The sequence below is a fragment of the Protomyctophum bolini genome (genome assembly GCF_963924005.1).
Source record: "Protomyctophum bolini genome assembly, chromosome: 6".
In the NCBI taxonomy this organism is placed as follows: domain Eukaryota; kingdom Metazoa; phylum Chordata; class Actinopteri; order Myctophiformes; family Myctophidae; genus Protomyctophum; species Protomyctophum bolini.
Window position 1 is genome coordinate 32,057,352 of NC_137867.1, and position 19,942 is coordinate 32,077,293.

General features: G+C 43.0%; 1 protein-coding gene across 2 annotated transcripts in view; it reads right to left on the bottom strand.

The window, feature by feature from the left end:
* The window catches only part of cabin1 (calcineurin binding protein 1), a 75,228-nt gene that overhangs the window by 7,487 nt on the left and 47,799 nt on the right, over positions 1–19,942 (bottom strand). For both annotated transcript variants that reach the window (XM_080766556.1, XM_080766555.1), the window contains exons 34-35: positions 15,348–15,422; positions 6,392–6,659 (exon numbers count right to left, since the gene is read on the bottom strand). In XM_080766556.1, coding sequence (XP_080622682.1) covers positions 6,392–6,659; positions 15,348–15,422 — 343 coding nt within the window. The remainder of the gene's footprint in view (positions 1–6,391; positions 6,660–15,347; positions 15,423–19,942) is intronic.

A 19,942-nucleotide genomic window follows, 5' to 3' on the forward strand; every position in this document is an offset into this window, starting at 1 on the left:
GTTTGTGTTTTCACACTCAACACTCAAAACTGGCTAGCGCTCCTCAAAAAAGTTTTTGCCTCTGGTCCAACCTCCTTTTTGTTTTAAACAGGAACGCAGGTTTTTGAACCTCCCCCTTTTTAAGTCGACTTTAAGTCTTCTCTTCCTACTAACAACAACATTACATGTCTAAGGCAGAAGTTCTGACAGATTGAGAGATTAGTGTCAAAGTGCTCTTAAGTGTCCTTAAGCAAGACACAGAAACCCAAACTGCTCCAGGTGAGCAGTCTTGCATGGTTTCCTCCGCTTTCGTTGTGGGAATGCAAGTGTGAATGCACTTTGGATAAAGGAACTATATAAATGCACCATTCGATGTGTATAATGTGTTTATTCTCCCTGCCTGTGAGCTCTCCTGCTGAGAGAGTAGTATAAGCGATAAGCCACTAGAGGTCATAGTTTACAGACATAGTTTATAATGGCTGAGGGGCGTAGTGAGCCTCTCAGCCATTAGAAAATAGGGCAAACTATTCTAAAACAGTTATAATTATGTCAACATGAAACACACACGTCCCAATTAAAACGGTTCTTAATAATTCACTACAAGAACTTCTACAAGAAAGTAGTTCCTGGCTACCAGGAAGAGCAACTTGCTGACAGACTAGTGGCTGTTTACTTGTGTTAGAGCGGACGTAGAATACACACATCGACAGGCTGGGTGCTGGGCTAAAGAAACTTTAGTAGATAGTGGACACCACAGGTACAAGAAAGACGTTCAATCCATTTGATATTCTGACATGACCTGATGAAGATCAAATAGATCTAAACGTTGTCAGAGAATTTTCAATAAAGAACGTCTTTCTTGTACCTGTGGTGTGCGGGCTCCATCCACTGTTTACTTGTGTTAAACATCACCTTTTCCCAAACAAAGATAATAGAGAAACAAAACTTTGTTGTAAATTTCATTGCAACTAAGAATAGTTAATTTTAAGTGGTGCAACCAAGGATCAGTCTGTCTGTCTGTCTGTCAGAGAGAGTGTTGCACTGTTGCCTGCTAATTACAATGTGGATCGTGCGTGCATGCGAGAGACAGAGAGGGAGGGAGGGAGGGAGGGAGGGAGAGAGAATGCCACACTCTTAAGGCCTCTACATAGTCCGTTTTGTTCCTTGCGTGGGGGAGTCAAACGGACACAAAAAACGAAAGCTTATTTTATAGTTGCTCCGTTGCTTGCATCGTTTACGTCAGTCTATTATAATCTTTAATGTGCAAGCATCTACTCGCCCACTAGATGGCAGCTGTGACACCCCCTGGCACCTGCAGTTGGTCTATTTTATTACATGCGGATGCGATGCGTCAAATATGTTTAGATTGTATAAACTGTACTGACGTGCCACTTTATTTTTTGTTATGAGTTGAGATGTACTGTAGTTATAACTGTATATAATGAGTTTTACACTATATCATCAATCGAAGTAGGCTATATACCACTGCTGATCCACAGGCTCACACCACGACGCTTGCAAGCTTGAAACTTGTTTATTCTAATTGAATTGACCCAGGTTTGCGTATTTTGCTAGTGCTGTAATCAATTAATCATTGCGTTCACACGGGCAGATTGCAGTCTACCATTCATTGTCAAAGGAAGCCGCTAGTGGATGATCATCAGCAACGGAAAAACATTTGGCCCAAAAACATATTAAAGCAATGGGGGCGGCCCATTCTTTGGGCGGCCCATTGCCCACTGGCAGGGGTGGACTGGCCACAGGACGTACCAGGCATATGCCCGGTGGGCCGACCTTCTGGTGGGCCGGTCTTGGCTAAATAAAGTTAAATGAGTCGTCTGTTGGTTGTGTATCATTTATGTTGTATTGTATTGTATTTTAAGTATTTGTATGGGACACGAAAAGTCAGTAGAGTATCTGCGCGGTGGTTGCGGTGGGCCAGTTCCGCAAAAATGTCAGGGCCGAGATTTTGTCTCAGTCCAGCCCTGCCCAATCACTGACGAGTTTGCAAAGCAGTGCTTTGAACGCTGATGTCATGTCATGTTTAACTTCCAATGTGATCTGTCCATGCAGATCGTGTTTACGTTTACAACTCAATGTGCCGGCGGAAGTGTTGTCCTCTTTCAAGAGGGGTCGAGCAGAGGAGGAAAAGCCTTCTTGCTCTCTGCTGCCTCCAGGTGGGCAGGGTGTCCTCGACGCAAGGTACGCAAGCAATATGGTTGCATAGGCTTGGGATCAGATCTCAACCCGACGGAACGAGAAGGATCATGTAACTGACGTGACGCAAGGGAGAAATTTCTCTCACCCTCCCTATGTATTCTTGCGTCGATTACGTTCGACTCTGCAAGGCACTTTACTTGTGAGAGTGTTGTCTGCTAATTCCCCCACGCGGTAACGGTCATTTCTCAACCGTTTCGGACGTGGTCACGTGAGGCAGCTCGCCGGAACCGGGCCGGCATCCTGGGCACACACCCTGTGGGTCTGGAAGTTCCGGGGACCCTCACACAGAGTTACACCACTCAGTTCAAACGGGTGTGATCTTTTAAAGACAGATTTAGCTACTACGTTTGTGAGCTTCTTGTATAAATGGCAAGCCTGCCTAGCTGCTTAGCCTGGCAACCGATAATCCAGCACAGATGGTTTGCGAGGGATGGGGATCGCTTGGTTTCCGACCGTATAAGCCCCGCCCAAAGCCCCTCAGTCGCTCGTCATCCCACACGGCCGAGTCTTGTCAAGGAAAACAAGAGCTCCCCTTCTCTGGCTTGTCACAATTGGCCGGATTCCAAACCCTCCCACCCAAAAATGTGAGCCATATTTATGAGAGCCAACACCAACAGACTGCTACTATAGTGCTGAAAATAGCCATGGCTTGATTGGCTTCATGTGTTTTTCAACAACAAGCCTGCTTCTATCAGACAGTCAAAAGACGCTTCCCTACGACGCTTTACAACACTTGTCAGTGCGGTGGAGACTAGAGCTACCTTTACTGAACAAACACTGGGGGCAGCAGTGAGTCAGGAGGCAGAGCCGCCACTTGGGAATGGGAAGTTCAAGGACCGGCTAGGTGACAGACTGGGTCCTTGAGCAAGACACTCAACCCTCACGGTTACCACACATTTTGACTAATGATTTTTCAAAACGTTTCCATAAATATTTAATATGCCTGGGTCTAATTCGGCGACCTCTGAAAGGTCGCCAGTCGCCACCAGGTATTCCTAACCGTAACCAAAGTAAAAATATGGCTAAACCTAGCCTTATTCCTATAACGTAACCACAGTCAAACGAATACAAGAATCACTAGGGGCGAGCAGTCCGCAGAAAGGGTGTTTTGGGGCGACGTTCTGGTTACATAAAAGAGGCTATAGAATGGTATACTAGAAGAACAATGGGTTCCATCACAGATCAACCAGGTACGTTGGGAAAGCTGGTCCACTCATCACACAAGCAAGACAGTGGTCAACAGAGGTAAGAATGAGGCACTGGAGCAACTCATTTTTATCAGAACCTGATGAAGATGTAATTCATATCGAAATGTTATCCCCTTCTCCACCTTAGCGGTACTTTCCTGTGTTCTTTTCTGCAAACGTTAATAAAGTATTTAATCAATCAATACAAATATAGTCAAATACATCTGAGTTGCTCCCCTCTTACCTCTCTCTACCTCTTTGTGTCTAAACATGCAGACAGAAAATACATTTTTTGCTAAACCACCTATCCTAGGGCATAGCACACTGGAGTACAAGACTCACTCATTATGGCATTCGACCATAATTCTTTCCCCTCTTAAGCTACTCTTTCACTGACTTGAAGCGAACAAAGATAACAGACACTCGTTCACATTCACTCACGCATGTAGACAGTACTGCCCGAGACCACCTCAAACCGCTCAGTAATTTACTGAACGTTTGGATGTGGTTTCGGTCAGTACCGTTCCTGATTCAGAGTCAGTAAGTACCGTTCCTGATTCAGAGTGAAAAACGCAGTAAATAGTACTGGACAAACGGTCAGTACCATAACGTTCCTGATTCAGTGAAAAAACTACTTTATTTTATATGTCACACACACGTGACCCAAGACGAAAAGTTTTGTCAGTGACATTCCAGGGATGATACTGAACCTGGAAAGTACATGTATGAACGCCAACTACCAACAGCTACAGCAAACTCTGCATTCCTCTGACAAGAGACTAAATTAGATCTAGTGGCAAACAAAGTTATGAGTTTATCTTCTTTGCTGCAATTATAATCGTGTATGCATATAAGAGATCATTTATAGAGTTTATTAGGATCCCCATTAGCTGGGGCATAACAACAGATACTCTTCCTGGAGTTCACACAAAACATAAAAACATGACATTCGACAAGACATTACAGGGCAATGATATTAAAAAACTGAAAAAAGTAAAGTATTTCCTGCCTCACTAAGGTATGCTATTGTGTATGTGCTTCCATGGTCTCAGAATATATAGTTTTTTTGTTTATAATTCTTTGTCAGGTGAAACCTGACATACAACAGGCCTGTTTTTATTAGCGCCCCCTAAACCTGCACCACCCGTGTAGCCAATCACGTAGTAGCGACCTAGTCATGATTGGATGCCTCCTAAGACCCTGCCCCGCACTGCGGAAGTCTGCAACACCACAACGCAGCCACTCTGACCGCAGCTCGAAGCGACAACAGTTACTAATGTTATGAGCTAACTGCATGGGCTTCACTCACACTGTCGAAACAGCGACAGAGCGCGTGTTCTGTCTCTGTTCTGGGGGGAACAGCGTTTGTTTCAACCAGGGGGGCAGTCAGACGGATATTTTGTGAAGCCACTAAGGAAATGAAAGTTCATATAATGGCCTGTTGTGGCGCTGTCACTGGACCCAGAAAAACCCATAGCCCCATAGAAGTCCATGTATTTGGGCCTAACTTCACCTAGACTGTATTACCTTAATAAACATGGTCATGAATACTTTTTGCTTCCAGTCACTAGTTTAAAGTCTCATTTCTAATGTCATAATATTCTTTTTGGAAAATTATGGTCCCATTTATTAAAAAAATGACCATAAAGTCGCGCGTGTTCTGAGGGGCGTGGCTACCGTTACAGTCTATGAACGGGATCCCCCACCCACTCGAGTCAAAATAAAAACCAACGAAGAAGAAGGGAGAAGTCCCGCCTCGTTGTCTGGGCCAGCCAATGGGCCAGCTGGCCTGAACTGGGCCAAAACGGATCTAGAAAGATGGCGACTTCCATTGCAAGGACTGACAGGCTTCATTTTACGTTCACGTTAGACCCGCGGAACGCTTTGTCCATATTTTTTACAGTCTATGGTTTCAACTGACAAATATGTCATCATTTCTTGTTTCTTTTCTGTGTTGCTTAAAAAAAGGGCTACAATTTTTAAGATGGCCGTCCTCTGCCAAGGTTTTGTATAATGTTTCTGATTAAGGTAAAACTATGTGGTAGGGCATGGGACGTGGCTCAGCGGTCCAGGCACCTTGGCTGGTAATCCAGTCTGGCAGTGTGCCGCGGGTTTGATCCCAATCGTGACGGCCTTTACTGCATGTCATTCCCCCATTTCTCTGCCCATCTCAGCCTACTGTCTATCCCTCCATAAAACAATATATAAAATAAAGGCAAAAGTCACAAAAAAATAAAGGCAAAAGTCACAAAAAAACAAAAACTATGTGGTAGGATGTATACAGAAAATAATTATCCACTTTATCTCTGTTAATTCAGACCCACAAGGTCATTGCCCCTAGGTTCAAATCAAATAGCTGGTGCTACTGTAGATGGTGAAATGCATCATCACCAACAGAACATTCATACGTTTATAAGACACTTATTTTAAACAGCTTTGGGATTTCATATAGACATCAAATGCTAAACAAACAAAAAATCAAAGGTCACAATTTTACAGAGGCATCATTCTAACTTAATTAGGTGCCAAACAAAGAAAGCCCAATAGGCAAAATAAACCAGGTCAGAGATTATGTAACATTCAGTTGTAAAAGGCCAAGTGTGCCCCCTGCTGGTCAGACTATGACTATGCACAGGATATATCACAGCTGCACTGACACCCACACACACCCACCCCACCCCCCCCCCCCCCCCCCCCCACACACACACACACACACACACACACATCAGTTCGAGAGTGCGACAGCCCATACAAAAGACAGCATTTGCCTTCTAAAAGAGAACTCCAATGTAAAGTGAGTGACAGGTGTTCACACACATTACAGATGAGCAAAAGCTCCGATAGGAGAGGTGGTCAAAGCAGGCTACTGTCCTGTGTGTGGTAGGAAGGCCATGGCTGCAGCAGGGTGAGAGGTGGTCAAAGCAGGCTATACACTGACTTGTGTGTGGTGGGAAGGCCATGGCTGCAGCAGGGTGAGAGGTGGTCAAAGCAGGCTATACACTGACCTGTGTGTGGTAGGAAGGCCATGGGTCCCGCAGGGTGACTGGCTGGTCTTCGGTGCTGTGGCTGCTCGTGGAAGACGGAGGAGGAGGCAAAAGGTCTGGGCACCTTGCCAGGGGGTTCGTACAGTACTTTGGCAGGCTGGCCGTCTTGGGCAGACAGTGGGTGGCAGGCACCGTGGCTGAGCAGGACCGGCGTTGGCAACGAGGCAGGGAAGAAAATATCACGGTGGTCCTTGGCGTACTTAGGTGTGGTCGGGGCATCGCCGGCAGACTGCGGACACAGAGGGAGTAGCAGTTGTAATGAAGTGTGAGACTGACCTTGGTTATCCATCTGCAGTACCGATAGACACCCCCACCCACCCCCCCCCGTACAGGTACAATGCTGAGAACTGCACATCCTCTTCCCTGGAGGCAGAGTCATAATTGTGCAGGATTCAGAGCCATGGAAACAGGATGAGTCACAGCCGATACCGCTGCACTTTTTCAGACAATACTGAACAACACCTATTATGCAATGCTGTCCACACTGGGAGGCTAGGATATCTTATACAATGTTGTGAGGACTTGCCTGGAGCTGGACTTACCGGAGCCTTCCTTTGCCCTGGACCTCGTGGGCTGGTTGCTTTTGATGATGACAACTCCAGAGCATGCTGCTACTTTCTAAAGTGTCTTACTGTCTTGTCTTTTGAGGACCACTCATAAACACAAGAGCCGCACAAACAACCGCCCTGCTCCCACGGTCGCTGTCATGGCAACGCAGAGGAGCACAGTCAAAGCAATGAATACACTTTTCTCCACAGTTTTACCCTCTAGTCTAAACGTAATCGACATTGAACTGGACAACATGCCATCTCCCGCATCAAAACTGCCCAAAATGTATACAAGATGAAACTATAGAAATTTCACTCATTCCAGCACCTGGTGGACCATAGCATATCCCAATACACAATTATGCCACTGAAAGTTATATAGTTTGTTTTGGACATACAAGGTTTCTACCTGACATGACATGATGTTACTTTTCAGGAAATGGAAAGTTAAATATGGTTAAATATTTATAAAATCCACAAAGTGTCTGGCGTTGCTATCTTGGGTATGTCAATATTCTTCAAAAAAGATCAGCTATTCTCGCTATTTTTGAGCGAGTCAACTAGGGCAAAAATTGGCCAATAAAAATTGAGATACAAGGTTTCTGCCTGACAGCTATCATATGTAGACTGATCCAATCACTGTCCATAGCACGTGACAAGGGTTCTTGCATGCCGGATTAATGCCCAAAACAACAAAATGAACTATCAAAGTGTGCAACAGTTTTACCACCACGTAATGTACCAGTGAGAACTTGTATGATGAGGCTGACGACAGAAATCACATGGAAAACCTACTCGCGTCACAACTCCCCCCCCCCCAAAAAAAACCCCCCACAGCTGCTCTCCAAAATACTCAAGACGGCAATTGATCTCCTCAACTATGTACAGGCGTCTCAGTCTAGCAAGTACCACCATGCACATAAAAGCACACACACACACACACACACACACACACACACACACACACACACACACACACACACACACACACACACACACACACACACACACACACACACACACACACACACACACACACACACACACACACACACACACACACACACACACACACACAAACAGTTCTAACACTATCCTTGGTGATTCACTTAATTAAACATACTATAGACAAATGCAAGCCAGTGCCCCAGGAAACACTATACCTGAAAACATAGATTTCATGCAGTTGCGTTGCGGGTTCCTCAGGTGTTCACTGTGCGATAAAAGTGGGCTGCCGGCAGCCTACCTTAACTGTTTATCAAACAATGGTGGTTCTCTGCAATTACTGAGATGGGGCTTTAAATCAGCTTATCGCAGCTATGGATGTCATCCGAGGCTATGGTCATCTTTCAAACACAATAGGAAAGGCAGGCCGACCTTTTAATTAAATTGCCTCCCTAAACAAGACTGATGACAAGAGCTCTTTTGTGACGTTAAATTACTATTTGTCCATAAGAAAAGCTCAATATTCCAACATAGGGCTAAGCCTGCCAATTCAGTGGGTGACACTACAGTGTGGGTTAGACGCGCGACTCCAGATGTGTCACTCACAAAAATGTATTTTCGCCTGCAAAAAGTGTTGACGTGTCACATTTGTCTAACGACACTTCACACACCGCTTTGTCACCAGAGCATAAATCAGGCTCCAGAGGACAGAAGAGCAGGTGAAAGACGACACTCCTTTGCCACATAGGCTACATTCACGTTTATGAAATCGTTGCTGCTGATACTGTATAGGAAGCAAAATAACATGAATAAAAAGGGAACACAGCGTAGCACAATGCCACCGCTGATACTGTGGCTAAGAACCATCGACAGCAGACCTATACTGAAGGCTCTACAGTTGTGGTGGCTTGAAGTTGAAAGAATTAAGTCTATATCGAGTTTGGAACACAGGGACGCACAGACAGGGACTTTTGCATTTTCATATCTTAGCCCTCCAAGACCCCTGGATGAGTCACTCAATTACTGTAGCTCATCTCATAAAAGCACCTGATGCACAGACAGACACAAGTAGCCTCACTATGTAGGAAGTATATCAGGGACCATAACGGAACACAAATATGACCACATGAATATGATTAATTGTAATCTGTATGCAGTCACATGGCAGTGACCCAATTACATCCAGTAATAAAGTCCCTATTCAGTATGCAGATGCACCTGGAATGTGCTAGCTAGCTAGATACGCTATTAACACTTAAATCCCAAGTCCCAACTCCCATTCATGCACCTGGCAAAAAGAATAATAATCATCTCTCTCTCTCATATGGCAACACTGCATCCCATGACTTGTTTTATAAACATACAATGCATTATATGATTATGATGATTATTATCATGCTGTATACGGTATTATAGTTTTAAGAACTATATGCATAATGCTATGCAACAATAACCATAACACATTATAAAGCAGCCAGTTTACGACTTATAAGGTCAAGTATAAATGCATTGTGGTCAGCTTATAGCAATGACTTATAAATTTAAGTATTCATAATATGCATAATTACTGGTCACTCAGACCCTTTCCAGGATCATAGTTTTTTATAATATAATTATTTTTTATAATTAGTGGCTCAGGCTTAGGCAATCACACTATAGTAATGGCTCGACTTTATTTAGTATAGTACCACCAAAGAATGTTGTATTCAGTAACACCAGTACAGTAAAGTCTAGATAGAGTATGTAGTAGTAAGTAGAATGTTGTATTCAGTAACACCAGTACAGTAAAGTCTGGATAGAGTATGCAGGCTCTGTGATGAATTAAATTACAACAATGTTCAAAACATTGTGTCTGGTTGGCTGACAGATGACACTTTTAACGATAGTTAAAAGTCTTTTCTGGAAAGAACAAATAAATCTGGAAAGAAAAAATAAAACAAACGAGAGGGAAACTGATGAATACCGGCAGCTTTTGTGAAAGAATGCAATTGAAAACATAAATGAAGCGACCTCGCCCCACGTGCCTCGAGTGTAGAGGGTTTGATGATGTCAGACTCAGATCAGTGTCGTGATCCTCATAATGCTCATATATGGAGATATGTGGAGTGTGTCACGAGGCGTGATGTCACGTGGAGTGTGTCACGAGGCGTGATGTCACGAGGCGTGATGTCACGAGGCGTGATGGACTGACGATCAAATCTGGAGACTTGAGTGACGGAGCGACGGACGGGTTTTGCAGGTTTTCATAGTAATCTGCAACCTAATAATAGTGCCAAAATGCAGTTTTCTATGCATTTCGACATTACCAAAGTGATGATTGTAGGGATGGACCAACATCGGCATCCCCTGTGCCACGCCACAAGCAGAGCTAATAATAGCAGGATATCCATGCATAAGATTATTCAGAGCTCCACTGCTGAGCTGTGTCCAACAGAATTGGCACATAACTCTTCACTGCTAAACAAAGTTCAGCACAGCAGGACAGTAGTCATAGAGTTATAGTTCATGTTTTGTTTCCCAAGCTTTCTGGCATGTATTGGGTTATCCTATATACAGTATGGTATACCCCACCCGCATGGCATTCAAAGAAAGTTAAAACCAACATTAACAATTGTGTGTGAATTCAATTTGAAGTCGACTCATATCTGTTAGTAAGTCTACTGAACTGCTCTTACCAATCAGGCCTCTATAGGCCTCCATTGCCATTACCACCCAAATAAGGCAAACTGTGGAATGGAGTAGAGTAGTAGACAAACCCCTCAGATACAACTCTAAACAAAGATGCAGACAAGTCTCCAAATAGCTGTCAGCTCTGTGTGTATTGTTTTATTAAATACATTTTGTTCAAGAGTCATAGAGTAATCTAAAACTACGATCTAGACAACGCTGACACACAGAGTGCATTAGTGAGGCTTTTCCTGGATGTTACTTTCCTAATCCCATCTGAATCCATAGTCTAGGAGGCAATGGACACTGAATCAACCAGTGATGGCTGCTGAAATGAAGGCTCTCTTAAAACTAGCTGCTATTGCATTGTTCACATTCTCATAATAAGCTATGATTCATTAGATGCTATCACAATGGGTACTTTATTTCCCACAATATTAAAGTAGCAGTTATAAGCTCAACTTGCAGTTCAGTTTGCTTTGTCTGTTATTGCCAAGACCATCAACATACTGAGTGGCTCCTCCTACAGCTTTGCTGCATGGATGCAAAGCCTGGGCTTTAGGAGAAATATCCAGTCAGTTGAACCATCGTTAAGTATCTATCTGGGGTAATCAAGGGCAGATCTAACCCTTCTCCATGTTATTAATACGGTGATACAACCTTGTGTAAGAAAGCCTAGAACAAGAGCTAACAACACCCACCCGGTATTCTCATTGATCAGATTCTCAAATCTGTTGATTTGATCTCTTAACACCGCTGGAACTCTTCAACTAGTTTCAGTAATCAAAAGAAAATCAGGACCGTGGACACTAAAGCCATTGTTGCCCTGCCCCATGCACGTGTGCCTTGTGTGGCAGCATCAGGAATGTCTGATATTGACTTTTTTGCCGATATCCGATATTGTCCAACTCCAAATTTCCGATAACGATATCAACCGATTGCGATATATGCAGGCCTTTTCACCAAAAGTCAACTAATTGTCAGGTAACATTACATATCTAATAAAATAAAATACAGTGACTATAATATCATAATATACAATAATCAGTGATGTTAGGTTTTCAATGAAGTGAGTCCCAGGACTCACTGGTGGTCATTTGAGTCCCACTAATCTAGATATTGGCCTATTTGACAGTGGAGAAGCATAATAGAGCGCCGCAGTCCCGCCCCCTTTCAGAAAAGCGAGTGGCCCAGGAAGTGGAAGCCCCATGCATTCTCCCATCGGCACTTTTAATATAATTTATTTAAAGACGGTTACGCCGCGGACAAAGCCAATTCGGATCGTGACGAATCATGACAATGAACACAATATTTTGGGACGATCAAATCATTAGAAAGAAGAAAAGAAAGTCAGGAGACAACACTATTTGTTTTATTTTTCGTCTTATAAATTATTTGATCGGCCCAAAATGCATGGGGCTTCCACTTCCTGGGCCACTCGCTTTTCTGAAAGGGGGCGGGGACTGCGGTGCTCTATTGTCTTCATGTCATGACAATGAAATGATTGCATAGGGCCGAAATGGAAACGAGACTGCAAGGACCATTTTTGGTGCTATCCCTTTTGGATCCCTTGTTTGACTGTACTGTCTATTACATTAACCCATTGACGCCTGGTGTAACGTATACGTTGTTCTACCCTTGATGCCGGCCGTGCTCTCTGTGTCTCATCAGCTATTGCTATACATGTAGCAACATAACTATTTAAAAAGAAAAACATCAGAATTTGATTTTTGGTTTTCAGAAACCTTAGGTCAGGCCCTAGAAGGCGTTCCCAGATTTGGCCTCAGGCATCAATGGGTTAAAGGATAATGCCACACTAGACATTTTTACTGAATTCTGTTGATAATGTGTATATCGTCTTGATACAACAACAACATTCCATGGACTAACTTTTCATATCTAGAACGGATGGAAACAGAAATCTGCTAATTCGGTATGGAACGCTCAGCATGATTTTCTTTCCAGTGACTAATGGATACCTGTGTTCATCTTTAGGTAAGGTTCGCCTTTAATTATTTAACTGCCGACCAGCGATATCGCGGCTTTGTAAGCTTTATATCAATATGAAACTGCTACGCCGGAAACCAACCTTTAGTCCTGTCCCGGTTGCTAGACAGTGCCTTCGTCACCCCCAGCACAAGGACGAGTGCGCATGCACGCCATAGGGACCCATATAAAGTAGAATCTTTGTTGGCTGTTATCGCTGATAACAGCCAAGCGGTGCTGTCCATGGTTTTACTTTTGGCCATCCATCCGAGTTTGGGATGTGATTTGTGATTTTCCATCGCATCACGATCGACATATTACCATTTCTCGCAAAAGAAAAACATCTTAAGCTACTGCTAACATAAGCTGCTTCTTCTTCTCTCACTCTGCAAGGCCCGGATGTAAATGGGTAGAAATCAGGGGGGCAGTCAGAGAGATATTTTGTGAAGCCACTAAGAAAATGAAAGTTCATATAATGGCCTGTTGTGGCGCTGTCACTGGACCCAGAAAAACCCATAGCCCCATAGAAGTCCATGTATTTTGGCCCAACTTCACCTAGACTGTATTACCTTAATAAACATGGTCATGAATACTTTTTGCTTCCAGTCACTAGTTTAAAGTCTCATTTCTAATGTCATAATATTCTTTTTGGAAAATGATGGTCCCATTTATAAAAAAAATGACCATAAAGTCGCGCATGTTCTGAGGGACGTGGCTACCGTTACAGTCTATGAACGGGATCCCCCACCCACTCGAGTCAAAATAAAAACCAACGAAGAAGAAGGGGGAAGTCCCGCCTCGTTGTCTGGGCCAGCCAATGGGCCAGCTGGCCTGAGCTGGGCCAAAACGGATCTAGAAAGATGGCGACTTCCATTGCAAGGACTGACAGGCTTCATTTTATGTTCATGTTAGACCCGCGGAACGCTTTGTCCATATTTTTAACAGTCTATGGTAGAAATCCAGTCTTTTCCGTGGCGGAAGCTAACTACCTTCAATGACCACTAGGTGGCAGACTAAGTCAATGAGTGTCAACGAGTGTCAGCTGGACAGCACACACACACACACACACACCCTCTTCAGTGCTCTAATTTAAAAGTGACTTGAGTCAGTCTCATTTCTCTCCAAAAGCCCTTGATAAGGTTTGGAATATGATTAAAGGTGTAGGGAAACGGAAATGGTGATCAATTTATTTTAAAGTTTCAACATGAAACACCGGTCTGAAGTTTCTGAACCAATCAGAGCTGCGCATCCCTTCAGGCGATGGGACGGTAGCTAGGGACGGTAGCTATGCTATACGCAGCAGCGTGGCGTGTGTTTGTTTACAAATCAGATGGTTGGCCAGCTGTACCAGTTTACTGTTATTTCTACCCTATAATGTTTTCAGATACATATTTTAGCGTGATGATTAAATTGAATGGGAATAAAAACGGAGGATTTCTGTAATCAGTAGCAGCTGTTCTGCACGGATGCGCCGATATGGGGAATTAAACGGGTGAGCTTCATTTTTATTGGCTTTTATCGATGTGTATCTCTACACGTCATCACGCAGCACGTTTTCGTTTTAATAAATAAATAAAACAATCGTTTTATGGACTTTTGATATAAAAACACACAGAAATGAGAATTTTCCCATTTTTTTGGCATCCATTGTTAGGTATGCCCATATGACGACCACGGATATGGTCTAAAAGTGTGAAAAACGTCTTTCATTTCACTACGCCTTTAAGGATTACTGTGATTAGGGTAAACTCATATTTCACATGGTGGCACACACCATACACTACTAAAGTTACACTACGAATCCTGTAACTTTTTTTTTAAAGACCATTAGCCATATCTCAGGAACAGTGAGACAAACATAATTATGCTTACTTACAGTAACAAAATTTAAATTAAACTGCATCCAATTACAACACTGCATAGAGGACCATAATCTCTCAGTATCCCTCATCATTAATGTACTGTATGCATGCTTGTGTCTTTGTGCCTATAGGTGTAGGTGTGTGTGTGTGTGTGTGTGTGTGTGTGTGTGTGTGTGTGTGTGTGTGTGTGTGTGTGTGTGTGTGTGGGTGTGTGTAGGTGTGTGTGTGTGTGTGTGTGTGTGTCTGTGTATGTGGAGTGTGGGCATTCTATAAAACAAAAAATCCTTGGAGCACAAATTACCAACATTTAAAAATACATAAAACTTAAAGATCCGGTGTAGCCGATGGTTTTGTTCAGTCCTGTTACCATGGTGACGACTGGGATGGGGATGATGCGTATTGACTACTCCGCAAACCCCACTTCACAGTGAGCGCAGAGCAGACTGCTTTCTATGCGTGAAGCATCTCAAGTTTCATTTCAATAGATGGTTGCAAAGTATCTCTGGATAGAGCTGCATGTGCACTGTACTGTACATAGTAATGCCGGAGGTGTCGCACAAAATAATGGCTGAAATGTCGCACAAAATATATCTACTATACAAGCTCACAATGAGCGTCACCGCAACGTCTCGTGAGCGTGTGTATATCAGCTATTTTCGATCTTTCTGTAGAAAGGATGGCGGCAACAAAAGAATCTGAGAGGGATGGTGTTATGAAGGAGTTTGAGGAGGCTGGTAATAATGGGTACAAGTGAAAGATAGTGGTACTGTAACTAGCATGAAAGAAAATAAGAAATGCAAGAACAGAAGAGTCCGATTCTGCTCTGTGTGAGAGTTAGGGAAAAGAAAGGGGGAAAAAAGTAAGTGTGTGTGTGTGTGTGTGTGTGAGAGGGGGGTCCAGTGTTTTTACCTGTCTTTGGGCAGAAGTGGCCAACTGTATCTGACAGAATTTCACAGCTTGGTCCAAAGCTACGTCCTCGTCAACCTGAGAGAATGAACAGCATTATTATTACCTAATTAAACAGATTCTGAGGTTGTAAATGAAAGCAGGGCGTATATACTGTACAAACAATTATGTCTGTTACATATTACATAATGATACAAAATTATTCAGTGCATTTCATGCTAGTGCATTTACTGTAACCATCTCACGGCTGTCCCCATGGGCAGTTGTGACTGTTGGTAGAGACAGGCAGAACTAACCACTGTTCGGTTTATCCTGCTTTTTACAGTTGTGAAAACAGAATGCATCGGAAATACGCTCTAAGAATCTACCAATGACTGACTAGAGACTAGAGAGTGTGTCCCCTCTGTACTAGTCTGTAGCAAGAATGACCAACCCCACACACACACACACACACACACACACACACACACACACACACACACACACACACACACACACACACACACACACACACACACACACACACACACACACACACACACACACACACACACACACACACACACACACACACACACACACACACACACACACACACACACACACACCTTTTTGCTGTTTTAGCATATTATCGTTTGTCTTTAAATGTTTTTATGAACTGAATACACAGGACTCCAATGGAAACAAGCTGTAAGGCTTTCTTGGGTTATCCCTTTACCATCCTTTTGTATGAATCTGCAGTGTACCTCTGTGCGTGAGTATGTGTGTGGGTCCCTGGCTGGGTATGTGTGGGCACAAAAACAGTATGGTTGTAACATGGTTGCACCCTGGGTGTGATTTATTTTTTTGTTGCAAACTGTTTTCAAAGTATTCAATCAATCAAAAAACAGAAGAGTGGGTTTTTAATATTCCAGTCAAACTTCTTTAGGTATTTGCAAGTACGTAGCTTTGTTAGAAAATATTTCTCTTTGACAACTCCACTAAGTACTTGGGTAGACGAGTGTTTGAGTTGGGATCCGGTTGACAGGGGCATAATTTTCAGGCTATATGACTGCATTCAGAGGGTGGCTTCCCCATCACTTGAATGTGTGAAAAGGGCATGGGAGGAGGAGTTAGGTATGGATTTACCAGATTTAACCTGGCAATTGGCAGTCTCACTGGTACACTCATCCTCGATATGCATTAGACATTGTTACAATTTAAGGTTTTACATAGACATTTATCCCCTAGCAGACTAGCCACAATTTATCCAGACTCAGATCCAGCCTGTGCCAGGTGTGGTCAGGAGTCTGCTACGCTTAGCCACATATATTTAATACCTTCTCGTATATTTGTAACTCAACTATAGATCCCAATCCAATGATGCCGTTGTTTGGTGCCCCTCCAGAGGGAATACAAATACCAACTCAACAGGCTGAAGCTATAGCGTTTTCCTCTTTACTTGCCAGACGCCACCATCTCACAAACGCTGGGTGGAGGATGTTATGTCACATCTCAAACTCGTAGAACTTAAATATACAATCAGGGGCTCTACTCAGAAATATACCAGTTTGGCAACTAAGCATGGTTCTCTTACTTCTACAGGGTGAAAGTGGAAGAGATGAAGTCTGAACAGAAGCCTGTTGGAAGGCTTGGAAAACAGAGGACGACAGAAAGGGCTTTTCAGAAATGCTGGAGGGGTTGTTGTTGTAGTGTCATCGCCAGACAGTGTTTGATAACACCAGGGAGCTGTCGTAGGAACACATTGTGATGCCATGCTGTGCCATGTGACATGCAGAAGGTGCCTCCATTATCATTATCATCATGATGGGTCTGTACTCTGTATGGATGGACATCTGAAGGGCTTATCCTTCATATATCAGACTGAAAATACCAACCAAAGATTTAAAATAAAAAAATGAATCCTCAGATTGAAATATGCATGCGTTTGGTTCTCCTAGACATTATCTTTCAATACAGCAAGACACATGGCCATGTATTTGAATGATTCTTGCATAGGGCTGTGCAATAAAGCATGTGATACAGAAGTAGGAACTATCTCGATCAGAGGACAGAACTGGAAAACAATCGTAAAGATGAATTGATGTGATCCGATGACATGAAACCACCACGCGAAGGAATCCCCTAAAATGTAGTCTTATCATATTATCATTATTCCTACTATTGTTCATACCGTCTGATTATCATTATTCCTACTATTGTTCATACCGTCTGATTACTATGGTTGCATAGCGTTCTCAGACAGTTCCGATCTATATAGTCTATGCAAAGCAGTATGTTCATTATTCTATTGTTGATGCCAAGTAGAGAGAACACATTATGCATGTATTTATTTTTATCCTGCCGTTGTACGGTGGATTGGAATTCAGTCCATTTAGTAATTAGCCTTTGTTCCCTAGTGGGGCAATAAAGACTGAAGTGAAGTGAACTGTACTGAATTTAATTCAAATGCCTCAGTAGAATGAGTAGATGACCTATGTTCTCCTCTCCTGCCCCTCAAAACTCCAGGAGCAGCCTTCTGGCCTGCCTCACGGCCAATATCAAGGCAAGTCCTCAGGAGTTAGCACTAGAGTTGTGTACCAACTCTCCTACTCAGTGGATACATCACACATCTAGAAAACAGACAGGGTGTGTTCATCTGTTTAAAACTGTTTTTTTTATTTTTATCGAAGAACCACTGACATAGAAACATAGCTTTTTCAGAAAACTGTCAGGATGTAGAAGACATTTTTTTAATCTGATCTCAGGTCAAGCTCCTCTGTGGAATGCTTTAACTTAACACTAGTGTGTAGTCCTTTCACTTACTGCTCTGTGACACTCTTCAGTTCTCACTTTGGTCAGTTTTCCCTTTATTCCCAACAACGAGAACGCGGTGCTGCTCTTGGAGATTGCCAGACATCAGAGCGATGCCGTGTCCATTCATTGGATTCATTTTAAGCCAATTATAGCCATTTGGTGTGGAATATAAAAAAGTGGTATCATACAACTTTTGAAAATGTATTTTTTGATAGGATATTCTGGACAATCACTTTATTCTTTATAAGATATTCCACATTAATTCATTGTCTAATATATTGATCACATGATCACTCCACGTGTAGCAATTTGTGTGAGTTTGAGAAAAAAACTGGAGTTGTAGTGTAGTAACAAAAGTGTAAGAAAATATTTATGGCAGAAAATCTATTTAGGCAGAAATGGGCTTGGCTCCTTATATGGGGATTTATTTCATGATCCAAGGAATCGAGGGAATATGACGAAGGTTCACCTCAAAAGTTAGACCATAACGTACAGCGGGGCTGGTGCCACCATGAGGCTGATTTTAACTTTTTTTGAGTGGTGCAACCACTCCTATAGACTCAATTCTATGCCTCCTGGCCTGACCTGAAACAGTACTGTAGGTCCACAAAGCCAGTGGCAAAGGGTGAGTTTTACTACCTTTTAAATCGAATTGTTTGCCCCAGCCCTGATCATGGCTTATCCATAGATCCTCCTTCCTTTAGCAGTATATTCCTATTTGGTATACTATGAAGTGACCAAACACTAGATGATATCTAATCTTGCTCTGTGTGTGTGTGTGTGTGTGTGTGTGTGTGTGTGTGCGCGCGCGCGTGTATTTCTTGTATTTAGTTTGTAATTGTATTCATTAGATCATGGTCTACAGAGGCACCTGATAAGCACCCAGAGAACGAGCTCTATGGGATGCACACTGTGCCTAATAAGAAAGTGCTCCTTCCAACAACTGAGTAAATTAATAATATACATATTACATACTGTATATAGTGAGTAAGCCAATTCACATGATAATTACGACCAAGCACTGCCACCACATTCAGAGAGCCCTTTACAGAGTGTCCACAGATAATACATTTGGACACTCACAACCACCACGGAGGTTGTGGGTTAGAATCCACCGTGGTGCAACCAGCTTTTCCGGGCATCTATGCGAATGCAATTGGCCCGTGTTCAGGGGTGGGTGATATTGGTCATTGCATGTACTCCTACGGGCTAGGGCGGCGAGTCAGTAGGATACAATAGCAGTGACAACACATACATGTGTGTCTGGGGAGGAATTCATTGGCATAACGACTAAAAGGGGTACTACTTTGGATGCTCCATGGGCCCTATAGGCCTCATGACTCGGTAAGGCTTACTTACTTTTGATGCTATTCTCAAATAGACTACAAAATGAGGCTAACCTAGACACACTTGTGAACTAATATGATAATCTGTGAATGTGTGTAATCAATCGCTAACGTACAGAGTTTAATTTGGCTTACTATGAGCAGCAGAGAGTGCTACAAGCACATATAAGCTTGCGTCATGGTAGCGTTTATCAACTTAAATAGACAGGGAAAGTCCCTTATTTGCATTGGGGGTTGATGTTGCTATTTGAATCTAAAATGAGGGGATTCCCCACATCCATTTTCTTTTTACTGCTGCCTCTTATCATGCTTGTGTGACAATGCAGAATTAACTAGATAAAGTGCCATTCGTGGCACAGGTCTCTACCAGGCCAGGTTGTGGCCTCCTGGTGGCGCTATAATAGGCAGATTTTCTTCTCACGCCTTGGATGGCAATTGGATGATTTGAGGCATTTT